At 41.6% G+C, this 14,836-nt stretch overlaps 1 protein-coding gene across 2 annotated transcripts in view; it reads left to right on the forward strand.

Annotated features, from left to right (window-relative positions):
* Positions 1-14,836, forward strand: part of ephx2 (epoxide hydrolase 2, cytoplasmic) — a 55,462-nt gene that overhangs the window by 14,868 nt on the left and 25,758 nt on the right. For both annotated transcript variants that reach the window (XM_012964034.3, NM_001006911.1), the window contains 7 exon segments: positions 2,515-2,705; positions 4,562-4,684; positions 6,897-6,971; positions 9,946-10,041; positions 10,761-10,839; positions 12,110-12,144; positions 12,273-12,299. In XM_012964034.3, the coding sequence (XP_012819488.2) occupies positions 2,515-2,705; positions 4,562-4,684; positions 6,897-6,971; positions 9,946-10,041; positions 10,761-10,839; positions 12,110-12,144; positions 12,273-12,299 (626 nt within the window).

Here is a 14,836-nt window from a genome sequence, read left to right on the forward strand (position 1 = left end):
CAAGTCCGGCTTGGGACTCCTCCAGTTACATGGGAGTAGGAGAAACAATAGGTTAGCTGAAAGCAGTTCTAATGTGTAGCGCTGGCTGAAAGCTCAGACTCAGGCACACTTTACTGTTGCGCTGCAAGTTGGAGTGATATCCCCCCCACCCCCAGCAGCCGATCAGCAGAACAATGGGAAGGGAGCAAGATAGCAGCTCCCAGTAGGTATCAGAATAGCACTCAATAGTAAGAAATCCAAGTCCGGCTTGGGACTCCTCCAGTTACATGGGAGTAGGAGAAACAATAGGTTAGCTGAAAGCAGTTCTAATGTGTAGCGCTGGCTGAAAGCTCAGACTCAGGCACAATGCACTGAGATGGCGCCTACACACCAATATTACAGCTACAAATACATTTGTTGGTTCAAGAATAAAAAGTTAAATGGCAGAGGGAATTATTTGCTGTGTAACAGTGTCATTTAGTAATAAAAAGTGCCCCATTAATATCATGGCAGTGTCCCTTTAAGCTTGTGGCAAATACACAGCTGTGTCCCCCACCCCTGTGTCTTTATTACTCAAGCAGCATTAATAATAATAATAGTGCCAGAGATTTCCCATGCTTTCTAAATGGTTTTCCTGAATTTATTCTTCATGTCTTGGCATTACTCAGTGTTCTCGTAAGCGCTGCAAATTGCTCCTTTCCCTCTGGCACTATATAAATAAACTAATATATACCTGCAAGCAGCCGGGGAAGTCTAGCCATAAAGCTAAAGACTGGAGCTGATGCCGGCCTCCTTATCTCTGGATAAAGTAAGTGTTTGGCCACAAGGCACATTACAAGAAGCAGAATGCCAGGTTCATTCTGGATCCAGAGACCCATTTCTGACAGTCTGACTCATGTCTCGCTGCTCCTAAATACATTACTGCCTTCTGCTTAGTGCTTATTACTCTTTCAGAAAATTAAAAAAAATAGAATGCATTATTATTCTAAAAAGTCTAAGGTATGACTGTAATTATCCATAGTCACCCAGAAGCCAGTGTTTGCCACTGTCAAAGGATGGGGGTCCCACCATGAAACCCTACACAGAGACCCTACTAACAACTGTCTTGTCTATATTCCCCATCTCTGTTTCTGACTTTATACTCTTTTGTCTTAATCCTTCTCCTTCTGTTCTGTCTTTCTCAACCCCTTTATCCTTTTTCATTTCAGTCCATTTCTCCCTGAGTTGTTTGTTCTTACTCTCTCTCATCCCTCTTCCCTTCCTTATGTCTGATCTACTATTTATATGTGTCTCTTGCCTCTTAAACCAAGTTTTCCTTCTTTCTCTGTCTTTCTTCCCATTCATTTCCCCCCCACCCACCTACATTGATTGATGAGGTGACCCCTTATGTGGTGTTTGTAAAGACCTATGGAGTGCTAACGAGATTGCTTATGGTTACGTTGGTCAGGAGTATGACTATGAAGATTTTCTTTTTATCCAGGTCATGGTATATCTAGTATGAATATATCTAAAGCAACTGGACTTGTTAAGTAATCATTGAAGATGTTTCACTACTCATCCGAGCAGCTTCTTCAGTTCAACTGACTGGTATGGGAAGTCCTCAGCATATGTACTCTTCCACACCATCTTCTGCTACATACAATGCTGTTCTAACATCTGTACCCCGGCAGTTTCAGAATTCTTCACACATCCATTCATGCAACTCTAACAAGTAACACCTGTTTTGATGAGTTGCATGATACTTAAGTAATCATTTCAAAGAAACTCCACAGCATTCACACCTCTGTGAGTTTCAGGTGTCCCCTCTCTGAAGAGTTACATAGTGCCATTGTGATTGGATTAGTGGAAGAGTTCATATGCTGAGGACTTCCTATACCAGTCAGTTGAACTGAAGAAGCTGCTCGGATGAGTAGTGAAACGTCTTCAATGATTACTTAGCAAGTCCAGTTGCTTTAGATTTTTTTATACTAGATATGTTGGTCAGGAGAAAACATTCTGTGAGTAGTTGGGATAAGGCAAGAGAGCTGTGTTGCTGGCAGGGAATTAAGGCCAACTGGTTGGGAAGACTAGAGGGGCAATTGAAGCAGAAGGTTATCTTGGTGGGCCAATGTGTCTGCATGTCAATCAATCAGATACTGTTTGGCCAAACTCATAATTGATCCTTGAAGAAAAGGCATTTTGGCATTTTACTGCCAATGGATTAGCCATAACAGTGCCACCTAGAACACTATATTTATTCTGCAGAAAGCTTTACCATACCTGAGTAAACAGCCCTAGAAGCTCCCTCTGTTTGTTTAAGATAGCAGCTGCCATTTTAGCTTGGTCTCGGTAGCTTCCTGCTGCAGCTCTGGCTGGTGGTAGCTCAGATTACACAGTTGGGAGGGGGAGCAAATTCTGATGGGGATTCTTGATTTTACCAGCGAGTGATCTCCCAAAATGACCCCAGACATAAACTAATATTCATACAGATCAGTGGGAAATGGATCCCTGCAATAATATTTTGTGATATGTTTTCGTCTTGGTAAATGTCTCTAGGGTTTAAGACATGTGTCCTGACAAACAACTGGATAGATGATAGCCCTCAAAGAAGTCATTCAGCTGAACTTTTCTCTTCACTAAATCGCCATTTCGACCTGGTCGTAGAGTCGTGTCGTACTGGAATGAGAAAACCAGAAACCCAAATATATGATTATGCTCTGAAAATGCTGAAAGCAAACCCCAAAGAGGTGGGTTTTATTATTCATTTGTCTCTTTGTTTTATAGGAAAGAAAATTGCACCAACCACCTGTTGTATTACATCCCATTACTTCATTGTTTGCCTGCCCAGGGCATTGAGATAAAGATGTTAGCCTTGCAAAATTAAGCCTATGTGTGCTTTTACCTTATCCATTCAGAATGGGACAACACTCAAGCATTTGCCACCCAGTGGGCACCCATTAATCCACAAATGATGAAACTCACTATACAACATGTTAGTCCGACATACACTTGTATATGGGTACCTGTGTTTCCATGTACATGGGCTCCTCGACTGAAATTTGTACTAAATCATCAAGAAATTGGCCTTAGCATTGAAATCACTGTGAAGCCAGTGATGTTATCAATGTTCCCCTCCATCATTCACAAATACTTTTGTTCTTCCAGTAAGCCTTGGTTTCATTTATAGCTGGCAAATTATACCCTAAACAAAAATAGGCACCTAGCTCTCGTTTGATAAAAATCATTTGGGGTGCATTTCATTGTAGTCTTAAAGTCTATAATATGTTTTTGTGCCAATACACTGGCCGATTCTAGCTGCCGATATCAGTCTCTTAGACCGTTTCGGCAGCTTATCGCCCCATGTATGGGCACTACCAACAGGCCTGTCCGACTGATATCTGGCCTGAAATCGGGCAGATATCAATCGGGCAGGTTATAAAATCTAGTCGGATCGGGGACCGCGTCGGCCCTGGGGCCAAATGTTCGAATTAGCCTACACGTTCCCCGATATCGCCCACCCATAGGTGGGGATATCGGGAGAAGATCCGCTCGCTTGGCTGAAATCGGCCAGATATTGATCGGGCAGGTTAAAAAATCTAGTTGGATTGGGGACCGCATCGGCTCATTGATGCGGTCCCTAAACCGACTTTGCCTATACCTGTCATTTTAATCCGATCGTTTGGCCCCTTACACGTTCCCAGATATCCCCCACCCGTAGGGTGCCAATCGAGCGAATCTTCACGAGTATGGGGACCTTTACCTGTTGCCCGTCAGTGCATCCATAAATTCACAACAACTAGACCAACCTATGGCTAATCAGTGCCTTAGTATACCCCCAGTGATACAGCGACCTATAGCCAATTGAATCCATAGAGTTAAACCACTTAGACCCCCAACCAGTGGCTTTTAAGCAACATGTTGCTCACCAACCCCTTGAATTCCTGGCTTGGAGGCATATTTTGGTTGCATAAATATCCAGGGTAATGTCAAACAGAGCCTCGTGTAGTCTGCCAACCACATAGAGCCTACCAAATGACCATCCAGGAACTTTTTTCATGCTTGTGTTGCTCCTCAACACTTTTCCTATTTGAATGTGAGTCACGGGTATAAAAGTTTGGGGACCCCTGAGTTAGACCAATATGCTGGCCGATGGAATCATTAGACATAATATACAATCCTATAGCTAATGATAGCATGCCTACATGGATAGTCCAACTTGAAGCTAGTCAAAGCTTGAGTACATTACCAGTTTGGAGCAGCCAGTAGCTTATCAGAACATTACAAAAGGAATCGTTATTTCTCCTACCCGTTTGTCATATCCCTGCCAGTCCTGTAGTGACCGATGTCCCTATTGTTTCTCATTCCCTATTCATTCGGACTCCAAACCTGCTTTTTCTGATTTCCCAGAGACCTGACCTCAGCTGCAAATGGCAATCTGCATACCAGCCTCATCTCATGCTATTTATAGGCGGAAAGTAGGGCATTACCGGATGATTAATTACCATTTTGCTTTTGTATTGTGCTTACATTTTATTAATAACCCGACGGTCTAATGATGTACCCTATAATGTTTCTTGACATATGGTAACATTGTAAATTACAGACAATTTTCCTTGATGACATTGGCGCTAATCTGAAGCCTGCCCGCGAGATGGGAATCGCCACGGTACTTGTCAAGGACACAGAAACGGCACTGAAAGAGCTCCAAGCACTCTCTGGAGTCCCGGTAATCAGGCTGCTTTATATGCGCTCATTGTTTTAAACGCTCTATTGTGACGGCAGTGGCACTGCTGCATTGTGTCATAAAAGATGGATAATTTTAAGGGGATAAAGACACATTCCCATATAGGAAAGCCTAAGACCACAGTCAAGAGCTAATTAGAGCTCTTACAATTAAGGGGTTCTGCCCTGTTTTAGAAGTTAAAATGGGGAGAGACACTATTGAAACTAAAGGTCCCCATACACGAGCCGATTCTAGCTGCCGATATGGGTCCCTTAGACAGATTCGGCAGCTAATCGCCCCGTGTATGGGCACTACCGACGGGCCTGCCCGACCCATATCTGGCCTGAAATCGGGCAGATCTCAATCGGGCAGGTTAGAAAATCTAGTCGGATCGGGGACCGAATCGGCTCGTTGATGCAGTCCCCGGACCGACTTTTACTATACCCGTTGTTATAATTCGATCGTTTGGCCCTGGGGCCTGGATTCTCCCGATATCGCCCACCCGGATCTGAAGGTGTATGGGCACCTTAACACTATAAAACTATTTTTCTTCCACCCCTTATTTAATTGGTTTGGAGAACTGTACAATACATATTGCAACCTGATGTGTAGGTCAGGGCTGTCTAACTGGAGGCCCTGGGAAGGTCTCTTGTAAGCCCACTGCCAACGAAGAGCAACAAGTTGTGGGAAAACTTCTTTATATGAATCAGTTTGTTTGGTAAACGGCTTTTTAATACCCTGCATCTTTGGTGGGAAGAATTTCCTATTTCCAAAATAGGGAGTGGTCTGGAGTTGCAGCTCAAAAACATCAATGGGATCTGCGGCACTAAAATGTTGAGTAAGGTTCAACTGACACACTGACACACTGACCATCTTTCATCATCATTTCTATAGACTGGAAAATCCATAATGTGACTTTCTTTTTTTCCTTTGGTCTCAGTGAATGTTCTTTTGTCACCTTTACTGCCCCCAAGAAGTAGGCAAATCTATATACTGAATATATTGTATCTGTTTGCTAAACAAATCCCATGAAGGCATCCTCTTCAATAGAAGAAACAACTGGTAGCCTTTGCAGCAGCTGCCTGGCACTGAGTGCTTTATGTCTATTTTATTCCCTAGTTCTTCTCCATCTCTGACTTGCCTACCTTTGTTTTACATTGTCTTGCTTATTAATCTTAATAAATGCTTGTTATTTTCTGTTTAATATGTTAAAGGACAAGGAACGTGTAAAAGTAAATTTAGGTCCATGGAAAGCCATACCTTCCTCCGCTTTTACAGTGCTCCTAATTCATACAACTTTCCAGCCACTTACTGGTTTAAAATCCTCTGTTTACAAAATAAAAACAACAAAATCACAAAAAGGTATTTAGAATCTTGATCCTGTACTGGCAAGTCCATACACTCCATGCCTTTTTGTGCACCTAGCCTGTAGTTGCTGCATATTGGTACCCCTGGCTAATTGTGATTCTAACAAGGGATACAGCTTTCTTAGTTTCATGGCCATAATAAAGATTTCATTTTAATTTGGACTGTCTCACCAATTAAGTCTCCAGCTCACTGACAGCAGGGGGGGCCCAACTAAGTGCTGCACAGCAGTGTCCCCCTTAAGACCCATACCCAAGGGAACTGGGATGACTCTGTGCCCCCCATGATGGCGGCCGTGACTATATCAGTGTTATAAATTCTATCTAACAAGTTGCCTCCCTTTCTCTCAGTCTATAATATCCTCTGTAAGAGGTTGCTAAGCAAGGGGCTTATGTTGCAGAAAAGCAGCAATAGAACTTGCCATCTACCCCCCCCCCCCCCCCACTACTCCTACTAAGGAACATTAACAATAGACACCTGCTTTGTGGGCTGTCGGGCTAAGGCTCAAGAGATGTTGCTTGCCAAAGTTGTAAAAGTCCATCAGACAATAGTTGCATTGACCTGTGGATGTGGTTGTCCCCCAACAATTCCCAATAGGGAGCCAAGAGATTGCATCAATTTAATTTGGGAAAACAAATTCAAGCAAAGATTAATGTACATATTACTATGCTATGTACAGTAATAGGTATTAGCCACAATTTCGCAGGCACTGATTCTGTTATAGGTCTGATACCATTCCTTACATACAGTATCACTAGGGGCCAATTCACTGGCTAGCATGGCAAGCTCACCGTTCTCTCCAGTCAGTAATTATACACTGCTCGTTACTGTTTTATATCTCTTGTTTTAGTTATTTGAAAATGAAGAAGTTACACCCGTCCCTGCCAATCCTGACAACGTTACTCATGGATCTGTAACAGTTAAGGTAGGATTAAATGACTGATAACATCTCTATTTGCCTATTTTTAATAAGTGAATGTGTTAGTCTCTAAGCAGCCGAGAACGGATTAACAAAGAAGCCTGTGGGAATAGCCGCATTTCTATGTAGGGATTTTTATTAGAAATAAAAATGCTTACAATAAAGAAACAAAACATAATACAATTCTTATACTAACAAAACAAAACTAATGGTTTTATTGAATTAACCATGAACAGTTTACTTGTTACTCCCTCCCCATTCCACCCACATGAGGGCGGCCAACTCTCAAAGTCCACCCCTTTGTCCATATTGACCGCCTCCCCACCCCACACCCTCACCAATCCCACAACACCCAATGGATAGCCAGTTTCAAAGTCTTGTCTCTGTCCAGTTTGGCTTCCATTCCCACCACCAAACCAAAATGTCCAAAGCCCACACCCACCCTAACCTCTTCCCCCACCCAAAAGAAAAAGAAGACCCCCAAACCCAAAACAAAGCATCCACCATAATAATCAAGACAAAGGCTTGAGATCCGTCGAAAATGCCTAAAAACAAACAAAAAGGCAGTATCATGTTCTTGAAATAAAAATAAACATACAAAAACAAACTCAGTAGCAGAAATAAAACCGCCTTCGCATTTCTATATAGGGGCAGATATATAGCTGATTGGTACTATCGATTCTGTTTGATCCGTAATTATAAATGAAAATTATTAATGCTGTGATCAAGTCGATATGATCCAAATGTTATTTGTTCAATGGCCATAGTTTTCTAGGAGATTTCACACCTCAGAGCAGTTGTTTCTTGGGCCGAGATAGCAATCCTGACGGATCAGCCAGCTATAAATATTGATTTTGATTGATATTTATCGTTTGAATTGATCCAATATACCAAAATGTTTCATGTTTCTCAACAACGCTCATAAAATTAGGGAGCAAAGTAGATAGGGCCTTTCCAGTGTTCCGCAACTGTCAGGGACAATTCTTTGCACCTATTTGGGCCTGGCTGTGAATGCCATGCAGGAACTCCCATTGACCCTCCATAAAAAGGGCAGGATAGGGTTGACCCCTAGCACTCGTCTTCCTTGTTTGCCAATTACCCAGCAGGCAAGGGCTGAAGCCTTCTACATACCTCTTACTCAAGGTAGTAATAAACAGCAACATTCCCTTTTCCCCCTTTTTTAATGCTTTATAAATAAGGCTTGATGTGTGGCCCCCATACAGATATATAGCCAGGATTTGAACCCCACCCTTCTAATAAGGACCAGGCTTATACTCATTAGAATGCCCTCTCGCTGTTTCCTTTATACCCCCACAGAACTGCCATTTTCTAACAGTCTCTGCTTAGCAGCTTATTTAAAAAGAAGGAAAAGGAAAAAGAAGCCCAGGGATCGTTAGTTCCACTGAGCGGCCAGAGCATTGATCACAAATTCATCAGACATTTCAATACTTTCAGAGCTCTGGGTCATATTTTAGTGTGAGGTCAAAGGTATAATAAAAACTGATGAATGGTACAAGAATAGGGTAATAAAATCGCCTCATGCCCTAGAGCTCCCATTCATCTTACTTTCCAGAGGCCAACGGAAGGCTGCTGTGTATTACATGTGACGCGCAGCTCAATATGGATTCCCTTAACCTTCTGCTGCCTGAGGGTCATCAGCTCACAGAAAAAAGAAACTCACAGAGAATAGTGATTGTGGCTACTGCTGCAAAGTTACAGCTCGATAAGCACAGGGCCGGAGTTCACTGAGAATTTTTGTCCGTAGCAAAGACCGGCCAATTATGCACAAACATGCTTGTAAACTGCATAGCCACATTGTAAATGAGGAGAATAAGGTGATTGGTGTTTAGCCTTAGGTGAGTCACATGAGCAGAAAATAAAATATATCCGTATAAGCTGTTCCTAATTATGGCACTTGGGTCCCGTGAATCATTGACATTTCTGTATTATACTACTTACTCCCTACATTAAAATATGTGGCTGTTAGAAAATGCCTTTACGTTCCAAGTGCTGCTTGTGCCTTTATATAGTTACAGAGCTACACGGGGACTTCTAATATCCTTATCATTTACAGTAGGGGGTACATTATCCCTTATAATACATGAGTGATACTCAGAGTTCCCTGTATAACTCAGCCTGCAGCCTTGTGCCTTTATATGGGCACAGAACCCCTCAGTGACTGCTAATATCCTTATCATTTACAGTAGGGGGTACATTATCCCTTATAATACATGAGTGATACTCAGAGTTCCCTGTATAACTCAGCCTGCAGCCTTGTGCCTTTATATGGGCACAGAACCCCTCAGTGACTGCTAATATCCTTATCATTTACAGTAGGGGGTACAGTATCCCTTATAATACACGGGTGATACTCAAAGTTCCCTGTATAACTCAGCCTGCAGCCTTGTGCCTTTATATGGGCACAGAACCCCTCAGTGACTGCTAATATCCTTATCATTTACAGTAGGGGGTACATTATCCCTTATAATACATGAGTGATACTCAGAGTTCCCTGTATAACTCAACCTGCAGCCTTGTGCCTTTATATGGGCACAGAACCCCTCAGTGACTTCTAATATCCTTATCATTTACAGTAGGGGGTACATTATCCCTTATAATACATGAGTGATACTCAGAGTTCCCTGTATAACTCAGCCTGCAGCCTTGTGCCTTTATATGGGCACAGAACCCTCAGTGACTTCTAATATCCTTATCATTTGCAAAGGGGGGTATATAATGATCTTTATTATTTTGTGTAGCTGCCATTAAATGTTTTTAGGTTTTTAACCACTGATCTTTGTGTCTCTCTGTAAATTAGTAACAGTGTTTTTGATGAAAAGGGCAACTTGCCCTTACAAATATAAATAATTCAGTCCATGTTCATATATAAATGTTATATGCAATGTTTCAGTACCATCTGACGCCCCTGAGAATGCCCCAGCCAATCACTGTACCAAGTCATGCTTCTCTTTCCTTTCAGCCTGGGGTGCAGCTCCATTATGTAGAGATGGGCAATGGGCCTGTTATCTGCCTGTGCCATGGCTTCCCAGAGAGCTGGTATTCCTGGAGATTCCAGGTAAGGAACACTGCCCCCTACCTACCAACCCTATTCCTGATTTGCCCTTGCAAACAGGTCTAGAATTGTGTGCAGCGCCATGTTTCTTTCCAGTTGAGAATAAGATTATTTACAGTTGGACTCATTTATTAACACAGGCCCAAGTCTAAATATTCAGTGTGTTTATTTACCCACAATGCAGTGTTTCCGTACAGTACAAAATGGATCTGTTTCAGTTTGGGCATGACGTTGGGCATTAGTGGCTATTGAAAGAGAATTAAAGTCATATGGCTGTAAAGTCGCACAGTGCTTACCATGGTTCACATCTGTTGGTGCTAAAGGTCCCCATACACGGGCCAATTTCAGCTGCTGATATCGGTCCTTTAGACCAATTCGGCAGCTTGTTGGCCCGTGTATGGGCACCACCGACCAACATCTGGCCTGAAATCGTAGGATCGGGGACCACATTGGCTCGTTGATGTGGTTCCCGAACCAATGGTAGCTATACCCGCCATTTTAATTTGATTCAAATAAGCCCAATATTGCCCACCCGTAGGTGAGGATGTCGGGAGAAGATCCACTCACTTGGCGGCCTCTCCAAGCGATCGGATCATACAGAGTATGGCCACCTTAAGACTGCCCCATTAGGCGCTACTACAGTATTGACTCTAACTGCCATTGTGGAACGACGGGGCCCAAGGTACAATGAATAATGCGTTTTCTTACCCTTTCCTTTGTAGATCCCGGCCCTGGCTGATGCAGGGTTCCGAGTGATTGCCTTCGATATGAAAGGATATGGCGATTCCTCTGCGCCACAAGGTGAGGTTAGCGGGTCTGTATAGTTACTCGCACTAAACTCTCTGTTCTCAATTTATCATTTATGATGGATTAATAAATAACCCCCTCTGTGTCCCTAAAGTGGGGCAGACTTTTGTACCTAGCTCCTCAGTCACAGCATTAGGGATACATCTGGGGTGCACAGTGCGCACAACTCACACCATTAATTTCAAGGAAAAAAGGTGTCTGTGTGTGCCCAACGTGCTGCTTATTTAGCACCTCTAATAAAAATAAACTAAAACTTGTTTTTTCTGGCCTTGAAAGTCATATAAACTCAACATGGTATAAATTTTCCCAAACAGGAAGTGCTCCAGCAGCCATTTTAGGAGCATTGACGCTCATTCTTGGGAAACAATAATGTGTTTAAGTTTCACTTGAAACTGGGGGAAATAGAAAACAATGAGGGGATTAACTTCTTCTTGAAACTGGGTGAAACAGAAAACAATGAGGGGATTAACTTCCCCTTGAAACTGGGTGAAATAGAAAACAATGAGGGGGTTAACTTCTTCTTGAAACTGGGTGAAACAGAAAACAATGAGGGGATTAACTTCTTCTTGAAACTGGGTGAAATAGAAAACAATGAGGGGATTAACTTCCCCTTGAAGCTGGGTGAAATAGAAAACAATGAGGGGATTAACTTCCCCTTGAAGCTGGGTGAAACAGAAAACAATGAGGGGATTAACTTCCCCTTGAAGCTGGGTGAAACAGAAAACAATGAGGGGATTAACTTCTTCTTGAAACTGGGTGAAACAGAAAACAATGAGGGGATTAACTTCCCCTTGAAGCTGGGTGAAACAGAAAACAATGAGGGGATTAACTTCCCCTTGAAGCTGGGTGAAACAGAAAACAATGAGGGGATTAACTTCCCCCTGAAACTGGGTGAAACAGAAAACAAAGAGGGGATTAACTTCTCCTTGAAAATGTGTCAAGGCCACGCTGCCACTGACTATTCTATTCCTCTGCTATTCAAAGCCTCCATAGGACTCAATAGTACTCAACAGATCAACCCTACTGAATGTTATTTTGACAGACAAAAGTTAACTAAAATTTAAACATTATTTTCGAAAAACTCAAATTTTTCTGGGAAAATTTCTGAAAAAATCGAGTACTGGCAAAAGCCCATTCATGAATCTGGAAAATATCTAGAAGTAAAAAGAATGTTCCGTGTTGCTTCCCTTGCACTGACAGGAAGCTGATCCCAGTCGCTGGATAATTAAAGCAGTAAATTAACACATCTCTCTTCTGTTTGTAGAAATTGAGGAATATTCCCAAGAGCAAATCTGCAAGGTATAAATGTCTTATTCATTATTTACATCTGGGGATACTGGGAGTTGTAGCTACAACAGCAGGACCTTATAGACTGACTATTTATGGGAACTACTAGTGTATATTAATTTCCCCCCTTTTTTTAATAGGACTTGGTGTCATTCCTTGATGTGATGGTAAGATCTGTACTTGTACTGAATGTCATGTTTTATTTCTGTATAGAAGTGTAGTTTTGCAAGACAAAAATATTCTGCTCAAGTCTGGTTTACTTCCTTCCCAGTCTCACAGCTGAGGCCCCCAATACCCCTGTATATTCTGTATTCTTGATAAAAAGTTCTGTAGAATAAAGGGCTGTTGGTTTGTGCAGGGGGGAAGGCATATTGGGCGCAGTTGTGCCCTACAGCATGGCCGCTTTGAAGGCTTTTGCTGTTTAAAGGCATCCGAGGATGAAATATTAACGATTCCCCACCCTATGGGGCTTCTTCTGACTCACTCAAAGATATATTTATTTTATTCATCTACGGAGACATTGGACACCAGAAGCAATTTGGGGTTATAATGGCACGTCGGCAGCAACATACGATAGATGTATTGTTTGTTTAAAAGCAGTGTGAGACGCACATACAGCAGTGGGAAAGGGATAAGGATTTATTGCTTTTTGTTACAGTTATAGTCACTTTATTCTGGTTGCACTGAGAAGTATATACAGGTATGGGAGCAGTTATCCAGAATGCTTGGGACATGGGGTATTCCAGATAAGGGGTCTTTCTGTAATTATGATCTCCAGACCTTAAGGCTAGTAAATAATCATTTAAACATTAAATAAACCCAATAGAGTTGTTTTGCCTTCAGTAAGGATAAATCATATCTTAGTTGGGATCAAGTACAGGTACTGTTTTATTATTACAGAGAAAAGGGAATCATTTAACCATTAAATAAACCCAATAGGGCTGTTCTGCCCCCAATAAGGGGTAATTATATCTTTGTTGGGATCAAGTACAGGTACTGTTTTATTATTACAGAGAAAAGGGAATCATTTAACCATTAAATAAACCCAATAGTGCTGTTCTGCCCCCAATAAGGGGTAATTATATCTTTGTTGGGATCAAGTACAGGTACTGTTTTATTATTACAGAGAAAAGGGAATCATTTAACCATGAAATAAACCCAATAGGGCTGTTCTGCCCCAATAAGGGGTAATTATATCTTAGTTGGGATCAAGTACAGGTACTGTTTTATTATTACAGAGAAAAGGGAATCATTTAACTATTAAATAAACCCAATAGGGCTGTTCTGCCCCAATAAGGGGTAATTATATCTTAGTTGGGATCAAGTACAGGTATTGTTTTATTATTACAGAGAAAAGGGAATCATTTAACCATTAAATAAACCCAATAGGGCTGTTCTGCCCCAATAAGGGGTAATTATATCTTAGTTGGGATCAAGTACAGGTACTGTTTTATTATTACAGAGAAAAGGGAATCATTTAACCATGAAATAAACCCAATAGGGCTGTTCTGCCCCCAATAAGGGGTAATTATATCTTAGTTGGGATCAAGTACAGGTACTGTTTTATTATTACAGAGAAAAGGGAATCATTTAACCATTAAATAAACCCAATAGGGCTGTTCTGCCCCCAATAAGGGGTAATTATATCTTAGTTGGGATCAAGTACAGGTACTGTTTTATTATTACAGAGAAAAGGGAATCATTTAACCATTAAATAAACCCAATAGTGCTGTTCTGCCCCCAATAAGGGGTAATTATATCTTTGTTGGGATCAAGTACAGGTACTGTTTTATTATTACAGAGAAAAAGGAATCATTTAACCATTAAATAAACCCAATAGGGCTGCTCTGCCCCCAATAAGGGGTAATTATATCTTAGTTGGGATCAAGTACAGGTACTGTTTTATTATTACAGAGAAAAGGGAATCATTTAACCATTAAATAAACCCAATAGGGCTGTTCTGCCCCCAATAAGGGGTAATTATATCTTAGTTGGGATCAAGTACAGGTACTGTTTTATTATTACAGAGAAAAGGGAATCATTTAACTTAAATAAACCCAATAGGGCTGTTCTGCCCCCAATAAATATAGAAATAGAGAACACAAATATCAGGGCTGAATTTAGCAGAGAGTTTCAGTAGTGCAGTCCCTTCTTCCCAATTCTATGTTGGACTTGCCAGTTAATAGTGGATTTGGGGGCTGCTCAGGCAGTTTGTGTAATACGGATACTCTCTGATTATTCCATGGCGCTTACACACACATTGAGCTGCACACAGGGGGCAGAGGGCACAACTAAAGATAAGTAGCTGTAAAATAAAAATCACCAACATTTGTAAGTATTTCATTCACTGCAGCGAATCTGTAACCGTGTGAAATTCTGTATAAATTATGTATTTCTGCTCCAGGCTTCAGGGCAGCCCATGCTTTCTCCAATTCATATTTAATCATCTCCCCACAAGGTTCTGCGCTTGCTGCAAATGTACCGACCGGATGGCGAATTCCCCTGCTGCCATGCTGCTTATCGCTCCCATTTAGGAACAAGCCCAGCATTTGCCTAATTGGCAGTGTAACCGCAGCATCGGGGGTTTGTATCCTGAATCAAGGGGGTGGTTCCCCATTAGGTTAACCTTTAATATGTTATAAAATGGCCGATTCTTAGCAACTTTTCAATTGGTCTTTTTTATTTTGTATAGTTTTTGAATTAT

The sequence above is a fragment of the Xenopus tropicalis genome, chromosome 5 (genome assembly GCF_000004195.4).
Source record: "Xenopus tropicalis strain Nigerian chromosome 5, UCB_Xtro_10.0, whole genome shotgun sequence".
Lineage (NCBI taxonomy): Eukaryota > Metazoa > Chordata > Amphibia > Anura > Pipidae > Xenopus > Xenopus tropicalis.